The 10791-nt window shown below is 40.2% G+C and overlaps 1 protein-coding gene across 1 annotated transcript in view; it reads left to right on the top strand.

Moving 5' to 3' along the window:
- The first annotated feature begins 3704 nt into the window (after window positions 1-3704).
- The window catches only part of ARHGEF28 (Rho guanine nucleotide exchange factor 28), a 113022-nt gene continuing 105935 nt past the window's right edge, over window positions 3705-10791 (top strand). Inside the window, exons 1-2 of the mRNA XM_017740650.1 lie at window positions 3705-3796; window positions 5016-5059. Coding sequence (XP_017596139.1) covers window positions 5027-5059 — 33 coding nt within the window. The 5' untranslated portion in view covers window positions 3705-3796; window positions 5016-5026. The remainder of the gene's footprint in view (window positions 3797-5015; window positions 5060-10791) is intronic.

Here is a 10791-nt window from a genome sequence, read left to right as displayed (position 1 = left end):
GTTGAAAAGAGTGGTAGTTTAAAAGGTGGTTAGCTGCATTTCTTCTGTTCACTTGCTTCAAGAGCAGCTGATGTCTGGTGAAGTAATCAACACTAGTGCAGACTGCTTAATGATAAATGTGATAGGCAAAGGTTTATTTCACCTCTCAGTTTGAGTACTGTTAGAAGGCAGTAAACAAGTGCTTTTGAAGCTACAGGCTGAGGGTTCTGCTCTGTCCTTTCCCTATCCCCCACGTTCTAGATGCTCAGGAGACCCTAGTGAAAAAAATGAAAGCTATGTCAAAAGCCTTGGCTGTAAAGTTAAATCTCTGACTTTGGGAATGTAGTATTTATTATGCATGTATTTTCAGTTTGCTATTTTTTTCCCTTTCATTTATTTTGTTCAGGGTCTTTTAGTCGGGTCTAGGAAAAGGATCTGTGCTTAAAAGAATGTTCTGTACCACGTTTGACCTGGTGGCTGTGCAGTGTAGTTCCTGGTGCTGGGGAAATTGTGAGCAAGCCTTCGCTGTACCAACATAATGTAACTCAGATGGAATCTGTACATTCAGGAACACAGTTGAGTTCATTTGCTCTGCTTTTATAGAGGGAGATTTGTTATTAATGGACACTGGCTTGTCTGTGAGAACCATACTGAAATCTCACTGGTTTTGAAGAGTATTAAGGTCTGAGAAATACAAGCAGTCTTTGCATGGCCAAAAAGAATAAAATGGTGGTAATAGTTAGTGTTACACAGTCAACACACAGAAGAGAGCTCAGTAGAACACCTCTTGATCTGCATGTGCTGCTAGACTTCTACAAGACATTTTGCTAAGACAAATATGTTGGGTTTTAAAGCATTACAAATGATGCTCTGGGGATTCCTGCCTGCCTTCTGGGTGGGACGCACCTTTGCTTTCCTGTTGTTTTGGCTGATCACAAATAAGAGATTTAATGTGCCTGTCTTGATATAGTGGTAATAAGACTAATTCTCAGTGTTCTATAGAGTTTCAATGTGACCATCACCAAAAAGAAATGTAATTAAAAAGGAAGAATTGAATTTCAAGGCACCTGGGAAGCATCATCGAGGCTTTATTTACATAGTATGATATTTTTTACAGTCTGCTGCTTTACAGTTTATGAAACAGCAGGTCTGCGGCACAGGGGTGTGATCTGAAGGGAGAATGTAACAAACAGAACATGAGCAAAGACCTCATGTTTTGTTACCTTTGAATTGATACATGGGAGTAAGAAATTCAGCTTTTATACCACTGCTCACATTTTGCACCTCTCTTTAAGGCACAGTTTGTTGCACGAACTGTGATCTGGCGCAGCTTAATGAGCCATGGAGGCTCGTTGGAGCAGCCACAGAGCACGGAGTTCAGTGAAGTTCATACAAGTGACTGCTGGATCACAGAGCAGCATCAAAGCCAGAGTCTTCACCTTCTCTGTCTCTTTCTCCCACTGTAATATGCTTTATTTACAGGGAAGAGGAGAGAGTCAAGTTGCCGGTTGTGAGCTGGGTTGCTGTAGGATCAGGAAGTGTCCTTCTGTGTTTAGGAAAACGGTGATGATAGACAGTAGGTGCTAGGTGCAGCCAGTAATAGTCACAGTGTTGGCTGGAGGGTCACCTTGTTAACTGGTAGAAATGCGTTTCTGCTGAGACTTAAAGAATGCTTCCCCTTACCTAATTTCTTTAGTGTGTACAGAGTAAATATCTTTGATAACTGACATCTTAAAATGCAGTTAAGTCAATAACGGATGTTTTTATTTTCCATTGGTTTATTTTCTTACTGTGGTTGTTCTAACATATCCTGATAATTGGGGAACTCATGCTGTAAAATGCTAAAATTTTTAATGTTGAAAAAATCGGAATATTTGACAGTCCCGTAATTGACAACCATTAAATAAAATATTAAGTGAAGGATTTTATATTCCAGTTACACATTGGAATGTCTTGCGTCTGTGATAAAACCCAAGTTGCATGTTGCTGTTTCTCTTATTAGCTTGAGCTGGTTAGGCACTGGCAATAGCATTTGTCACTAGGTTTAAGGGGATATTGTAGATTAAAAAAAATGTTTACTGAACTAAAATGATGGTCAAGATTTTTTGCTCATTTTTGTATATTTACCTCTGCCTGACTGAAATCTCTGCTGCAAGTCTCTCCAGTTTGCACCACATCGCAGTATATGATTCCATTAAATTAACTGCTAAACTGGATGCTGAAAAGGGGTTTTTTGTGTCTGTAGATGAATTTTGCTACTGCTGCCATTGGCAATGCGGGCAATGCCTGAAACCAGACCTGTTTGTGTGTTAGATGCCTGTTGTGCTGGTTTCTGTGTCAGAGGCACAGATACCAGAGGAAGGGATCAGGTGTTGCTCTGTGAAATTATGTGCATTCATGATGTTGGGAGCTTGACCCTCCCCTTGCTGTGTGGAGTAGAGCTGGAGAGGATTCGTCTATGTGGCACCTTGTGTGCGCTGGGGGCCCTTGCTTTTTGTGGATCTGGGCAGTTCTTTGCTGTACAGAGGAGGTGAGTGGTGAGTAGTAAGCTGCATGTGATTGTCTCTTTCAGTCCTCGATCTGAAATGGAGGTTGCACAAGCGCTGCACTGTAGCCAGAGCTGAGTATTTCCTCCCTATGTGCATCCTCTTCTTCCTGCCTCTCCCAGCCACTTCCAGCAGCCAGGCTGAGTTACTGTAAGCCCCAGACTTAAGAGGAAAGATGTGAGCATTCATGTGAAATTTTTTTCTAAACAGCCAGGACTCTTCAGAGTGCGAGAAAAGCAAAAGAAGCTGCTTAGTGCTATGTGTTGACATTTATTGATTCTTCTGCAGAAAGCAACGAGTACCATTAGGTACCCCTTTGTATCCAGGAAATACTATTATAAGCTGGTTTGTCAGGAGAGTACACAGGGAAAGTACTGATAGTCTTTCAGCATGGTTCTAGTCAGTGCTATAAGAAAAACATTGATTGGTTCTGATGAGCTAAATCTTCAGGTTATTTACCCAGTCAGGATTCATGTTAGGCTAGGTACTTACTATTTCTGATTGCTCAGGCTCCCAGGGGATCTACAGTGTGACACAAACAAAGGGTGAAGGGAACAAAAGCCAGGATGGCACCATCTCTCCAGTGAGTTTTATTTGCCAATACAAGTTTGTTGTACTGGTGATGCAATTTTTATCCTTCACAGGAAGAGCTGAGTTATGGTTTCCTGCTCACACTTTCTATAGAATAGGTAGAGTAGACTGGATACCTGCCTTTCTCATCCTTGCAGAGGAGGAGGATGTTGAGATATATCTTTTGAGGCTTTGGAGGTCATGGCAATCATTTGACAAAAGTAACCAAGAGTAGTTCTTATTCGCTTGGCATGGCATAGTTATTTGAATGTGCTCATGTGTTCTTGCAGTGGAGATGGTGGAGTTTAGTTTGGTTGTGTTCCTTTAAAGACTGAGAACCATTGGAGGTGAAGGGGTTTTGTACATTGGAATAGAACGGTGGTGTCAGATGGCTGACTGATGTGTCCCTCATTTCAGCCAGCCATGAAGTGGTGCCCACTTCAGAGGAGCAGCAGTAATTGTGAGGTCTGGGATAGATATTAATATGTGTCATCTGTTGTGTAAGTTAACTCTTGTGAGAGGCTCTACCTTAAACTGCTCCTTGTGGAACTAATGTTACTGTTTCTTAACTTGTCTTGTAACCCTGTTTTCTTCTGTTCCAACAGGGCTGTGCTTCCCATGCTGCTGCTCTTCAGGTTGGGTTCAGGATGCTGTTGCTGGAAACTGCAGAGCTCTGCTGAAGTGAGATGCCTTGGAGTCAGGTGGGGGATACCTCCTTCCTACACAGAAAATAAGAAACCCCTCTGTCTGGATCTCACTGCCGACTAGGCTGGCTGGATTAGTGTTTGCTTTGATATATTTTTCTTACAATATGAGAGGTTTGGATTTTTTTGGCTGAACCTTTGCAACCAGTGACTTTGTAAAGGATTTTGCCTTGTTTTAGAACTGCAAGAATGTGTGAACTTCTGAATGTACTTGAATCAATGGGCACCAGGGGATGAGGATTAACGAATTTGTGGTTTTAAAGGAGTATATGCTGGGATGGTGGGTGGGTCATTTTCGGTTTCAATTGAAGCTATGCATTTAATTTCTGCATTTGTAGGCAGGGAACTTCTCAAATACCATCTGACTCATACAAGGATGTACCTATGCATTAACATGCAATTAGCTGCACAACTGTGTTGTTCTTGGAAACACTTCCATTTGTATAAACAAGACCACATCTGAGCTGAGACAGCCCTCTCTTAAGACAGACTCTTTTTTAATAGCCTGTTTCAGCAAGTTGAAGAAGACTTGTGCATAGTTGTTGAGCCCACCTTGCTGCTGTAAAGATAGGGAGTTGCTTCTGGTATGCTTTTCTCTTTTGGAAGGAATACTACTTTTAGACTATGAATTTTGAGGGTGTGGTGAATCTGAAATATAATTATAGAAATCAGAGTTGCTATGATGAGTGTCTTTATATTAGTTCTGATGATGACTTGTCTCAGTAGTTTGCTGTTTATGGCAGTTAAAGCACCCTGCCTTGGGGATACCTTCTATGAAGTTGCTGAAAAAAAAATCAGCACCAGACACTTGGGATATTGGTGTGGAGTAAAAGTTGCTACAATGCAGGTCAAGTTCAAATTTGCTTCTAGAGATAAATGCTGAATTTCCCACTACTTAATTTGTTGTAGCTAGGAGTGTCTCAGCAGCTGGGCTCAACCTGACCTATTTTGTTTACTGTTTCTATTGTCTGAAATGCATGCAGCATGTTAACTAATACCAGCCATCCCTCCTCCAGCCTTCCGTAGGCATCATTACATCAGCGTTTTCTCGTTCTGGGGATATTTGGGGTAACTGGATAGCTGATAAGCTTAATATCCTTTTTTTTCCCCTAATTCTGGAAGATGTTGACCTAGTTTGCAGACATGAATCACACATAATGATATCAATGCCTCCTGATGGGTGTGTAATAATTCCACTGGTTTATTCTGTTTGTAGATGCTGTGACAATGGAGTTAAGCTGCTCTGAAGTACCTCTTTATGTAAGTCCTACAACATTAGGCTTCTGCCTGGAGAGTTGCTTTCTTCTGGGTAACAGCTCATTCAAAAGCAGGGTGAATGAAACTAAAAGCCATTCTCTGGTTTTCTGAGACTGGAGGCTGTTGAATGTTGCTGTCTGATGAGGCATGTGTGGAGGTGATAGTTTTCAGAAGTGCAACTCAGCTCTCTGAAAGAAGTTTGAAATTATTTCCCCTTTGTGATCACTATTTTGTTCTCCTTCAGTATTCTCAATTGCAGTTTTCAAAAGCAGAGTTACTGCCTGTGAAGAGATAACCACTCACCCACTTTCTCACAATTTTGGTTGTTTTTTGCTTACGAAATTCCAAACTACCATTCTCTCAGTTTCCACAAAGCAGGAAATTGTGTGTTATGTAAAAAAATAAGTTGAAATTTGTAATCAAATGGATTTTTTTTCTGCAAAACCCGAAATAATTGCTTAAAATAGATGAACTCAAAGTTAAAAAAGAGTTAGTAACATGAATGAGGACATACATTAGATGAACTTAATTTATTTTGTGCCTTCAAGGGGACGTGAATGTGAGTATTAAAACTTGGGAACTCTAGTCATTATTATTTAAAAGCCATAATTTTATTTTTTTACTTGTTCTGCTTTGAAATGAGGGTAGTAGGGATACATGGGTGGTGTCTGGGGGAAGATGGGAGGACACTGAATGGTTTTCAAAAGGGTGGTAAAAGATGAAACAAAGACAGGAAAAAAACCAATTATCTGCTTATTGTTGTGAGATGGGGATGGAAATGGAGTAATACAATAAACTGTATCCTGGAGTATTGAAGGAATATATGGTTGTTAATGCACCAGCGTGAGTTTTCATTGTATTTGTCTTCATTGAGAGTTAAAACCTCAGGCTTGCAAAAATTAGATGTAGTATCTTTAAAGGCATCAGGAGAAAAGTATTTTTGAGGCCTAATGATGTGATGTTTATTGTGTAATGCAAGGCTTTAAAAACAAATTTTTACAGAAAAAGTAATCAGGGACATGCTGATATCTGATCTGACTGATCTGGTATTTTCTCATAAGGTAACTGACCACGTTGCAAAGGCAGTGTAGTAGTTTCAATCCAAGTTGTTGAAAACAAAACATTTGATATTGTGTCTCACAGGAAATTCTTATGGAAGAAAAAGAAGGGGAAGATTAATATAAAGAGATAAAGATATATGGGTACTGCCAGAGCTGTTAGGGTAGAGAGAAAGATACTACAAGTCATAGTCCTTAAGTGTCATACTTAAATCTAGTTCTGTTTAATATTTTGATTATAACCCTATGAACCAGGTGTAGGCTTGCGAAATCTTTGTAAATTTGGTGACATCATGGTTTTGGGAAAAGTTGGTTAGTACTGAGAAGAATTCAGTTATTATGTGGGAAGATTGAATTTTCCTACCTTTTATTTATACCAGTAAAAAGTGGAAAGAATGGTTTAAAACTGGATTTGGAGACTAAAAACGATACATCTCTTAAGAACAAGGGACTCACCAGGGGAAAGATGAGAGAATGTGATTTTAGTTGAGAACATTCACCCCAAGCTTTCCACAAGTGAGAGTCTGTACCAGATCTAAGCTTTGCTGGTTGTGGTCCTGTGCTTTGGTAATTTTCCAGTTGTGGTCTTCAGCCTCTCACCAGCCCAGGTGGATAAATTCCAGAGGGGGCTCCTAACTTGCTAGAAGCCCAGTGAGAGTAGTTTGGATTGCTGCCAACTCATTTTCTTGTGGGGGCAGCAGAGGGAGATGGTGTCTTTCTTCTGGGTCCCCAGTGTCCTAACAAGCCTGAGGTTAGTGGAGAAACATGGGCTACCAGGGACTTGCAGTGGGAGCACCTGGGGTGAGTTTCCCAGAACCTGGGAGTGTAGTAATTTTTTAACAGCCTCCTATATTTATTTCTGTGTATATGTGTGAGAAAGATTGAAGGTTTTCTCTCAACTCCCATCTGAAACTTGGAGAAATCTTAGCAGACCTTGTACTGATCATTTGAGGTTGATGTAGTTATTGTAATGAGTTGAAAGTATTGCAGCTTCACAATCTTGCCCGTCACAATATTGTTCATAATCTGAGTGCCTTTTCAGCTTGTTTGGGAAGATTGAAGAGTTCTGTTCATCCTGAAAAATCCTTGAGTCAGGGCATATATCTTCTGTTAGTTAGATCCAATTATTTAATCAGTTCTGGAAACTCCTTCCCACTGCTTCTGCTTTATTTGCTTGACTTTGTTGGAAAACACAATCAAATCAGTATTTAAATTAAACATGATAGCCCTTTCTGATTATTCAGTTCCTTAGTCAGTTTTAATTAAGGAGTTCTCTGGCAAGCTGAGCTTGTCTAAATGCTGTTCCATCTCCTTTGTTAAACACTGCTTTCATCCCTCATAAGCATCTCAGGGATAGAGAAAACTTCTCTGGAAAACTGAGGGAACATGACAAATACTTGCACTGCAGTGAATTTAGGTATTTCTCTGATGTATTCCAGTCCCTTCTAAAGGACCACAGTGGAACTGCAGAATACCATGTCATGGTAATTGCACACTCTTCTTCACATGCAACTTCAGAGATGTCAAGCATATGGTTCTAACACATTATTTTCCACAAGAAAAGTGGAAGAGATCAAAAGGTAGGAAATAATCCCTTCTTTCCAGCCTCCTTTAACGCATAGGCTTTGTTCATTGAGAGAGGGAGAAATCTGCTGGGTCCAAAATTAGAATGCTTTTCACACTGTATGTAAACATGCTTAGCATCCATATCCAGTGGGTTTTACCCTCTTCTTCTTTGTAAGAATGCCTGTTTTGAGAGTCTTGTATTTCATGTCAGATTATCTGAGAATAACTGCAGTTTTGTGTTTATAATACACATTTTTAAAGATGATACGCAAGGTACTTTGTTGACTCACTATATGTGAACAGCTGTTAACACAGCTGGAGAATGTGTCCATACTGCGCTGCTACTTCAAGCTGTCACACTTCAGCAGTACTGAATTTCTTGGCAAATCTAGAATAGTGTGTGTAATCTTACTGGCTGGGTGATGGCTGTTCTTTTTTGTTACATAAGAGGGAATGCTTTCTGAAAGCTCAAGGACCTCACTGATTTAATACAATTTTTGTGAAATATCATTTAAAAAGACTCTGTGTAATTAGCCCATTTTGAAAATGCATTATTTAATACCCTTCTTCTGTATGTAATTTTTGTGGCAGCAGTACATTAAAATCTAATTACAGCACACATCAATACCATGATTCAAGAAATAAATGGTAATGAAACAGAAAATCAGGTATTTGAAGCACATCTCCTCAGTTAATTTGAGGAGCCTGTTTCTGGATTCTAGACAGCAAATTACTGTTAACCACTCTATAAAACTACTCTTTATAAGCCAGTCTAGTTTTCAGGGTTGACTAGCCAAGAATAAACTGAAATTTCATAGACATCTCTTCTTTCGATGCTAATAATACATCATTTAAGTATATAGAACTTGAATGTACGTAGCTTTTGCCCTCCTAAATTATGCGTTTTTTAAAACTGATAGAAATTAAATTATATTCAGCCAATTCTTTCTGTAAGAAGTGCAGCAAGCTGAGTTTTTCATTTAATTGTGTACTAAAGACAGTATATGGAATAAGACCTCACTATCTTCAGGCAGACACTGGTCTCATTGTATATGGAAAAAAGACTATTCATGAAAGATGGAAGATAAAAGCAAAATATTTGATGAAGCAGCCTTCAGATATTAAAGAATTTATGTATGGCAGTTGTTCCTCCTATTATAAGCAGGTTTTAGTGTGGAGAAACAAATCTCCCTCATGGAAAATCATTCCTTCTTATTTAATGGTAGCTAACTGGTTTTTGTTTGTTTTAAAGAAATGTTATTGATTACCAGCTTTGATATTGGCAAAGAAATACCTTGCTGCCATGGGGCAAACATAGTGTGGAGGTAGTGAGCTCTCAAGAGCAGTAAATAAGTGTTCTCAGAAGTTTGTAAATTATTCTCTGCTGGGAGCCTTATGAATGTTTCCCATGGGAGCTGGAGAGATAAATAAAGAAATGCTGAGCCACAGAGTATATCCCCATCAGTTTCTTGTAGACACCAAAGGGACCTCATCTCTGCAGGAGATGGTGCTGAAGGTTATGTGTCTGTCTTTCCAAAGGGGCTTTTGGATGTTAATTCTCGGGGAAGAGGCAGGAACACAGGCTCCTAGCTTTGGGACTCAGGATCTCCTGGAAAAGAAAACTTCCACTTGCTCCTGTGCTGCAAGGTGCTTACTATTCTCAAAGTGCACTTTTCTAAGGTATTGCATGCTCCTATGTACAACCACTGGAGCTGGCTAAAAGGCCTCAAGGTCTAATCTTAATTAACTTCTCTTGTGTTCTGTTATACAATGTCTCCCTCTTAAGGTGTCTCTGCTCGTTTGTTTTTACTTGGGGACAGTTTTGTTTCTGACACTGTTACAGCTTCCTTGGTGAAGCATAGGTGCCAAGGAGAGAGAGGTGCTTAGTACTGATGTATGGAAGTATTCCTGCAGTGAGGTTTTGGAGGGTTTCTCTGCCTGGGTTGGGAAGGGCAGAGAGTAGGATGTGGCACCAGGCTGCTTGCAGCCACAGCGTCTGATGGCCTGGTGATTCTCACACGTGGGATAAGCTCAGTGACGGTCTTTGCCTGGACTGGGCGTGGAAAGTGCCCAGCATGACTCCAGCATGCTTTTGCATGATTTGAGTAGGAAGTGGCAGTAGGACTTACGTATTGATTGTGAGTAGCTGATTTTCTCCCTCGCCAAGCTGTTTGCTTTCCTAGTTCCTCCATACTGTACTAACAGTTGATGTGCAAAGAGATAAGTTCCTATGGTTGGATACAGCTTTTGTATTTGCTGCTCTTGCCAGGTATTCAGTGTCTTCTAGCCAGCCCTTTGTGGAAAAAGACAATTTCTAGCCTGTCTTGGCAATTCTGTGTTTTCATGTTCTTTGCTGTTGCAGTGGGGCTGGCCGTAATTCTGGGCCTACCAACGAGGCTGAAATGACTGCCTTACTTAGACTTCAAAACACAAAACAGAACTGTGGTTTAAAATGTAAATGTGTGTTGGCCTTTCAGCGTGCCTTTGCTAATGCACAGAGCTGTGTTGGCCTCATCCAGCTGGAGTCAGGAGTACTTTGCTGTTGTCTGCTGTGGGAGCCTGGTCAGGTCTGTCTTGGGAAGCCTGCGTGGGGGTGCACAAAAGAGTGTGCACAGGCTGGCCTCTGGATGCAGACTTGCTGCCAGAGTGAGACTGAGGAAATACATCTGAAAGAATGGGAACAATTTAGAAAGATACGAAAGCAAAGAATGGGTGCTTCAAAGCATGTCCATCACCAGGCAGATGCTTTTTGTTCCTGTGGTGTATTATTTTTCCTTTGTTTTCCCCTCAGTCCTTAAATTAAGATTTTTCTGGGCATGGACTTTGTGCTTACATGTATTTGTGTAGTGTCTGCAACAGTAGAGCCCTGATACTACACAGGACATGAGAATAATAACTAGTCTGGTTTGTATATTTTAAATCAAGTCAACTGAAAGAGATTACTCCTTTTCTTTTAGTCAGCAGTTGCATGCCAGAAGGGATGTTAATTTTCTTATTGCAGAAATTTTATGACCTGTGTTAACAGCACATTCTTAAGCTTTTTAATTCCTCTCTATTACTTGATGCATGAACATAAATTGTTTTGTCACTGACAGCAAAACACTGAATGAT

The sequence above is a fragment of the Corvus brachyrhynchos genome, unplaced genomic scaffold, assembly GCF_000691975.1.
Source record: "Corvus brachyrhynchos isolate BGI_N302 unplaced genomic scaffold, ASM69197v1 scaffold467, whole genome shotgun sequence".
In the NCBI taxonomy this organism is placed as follows: Eukaryota; Metazoa; Chordata; class Aves; order Passeriformes; family Corvidae; genus Corvus; species Corvus brachyrhynchos.
The sequence above is the reverse complement of the archived record's forward strand: the minus strand, read 5'-3'. Positions and strand labels throughout refer to the sequence as shown.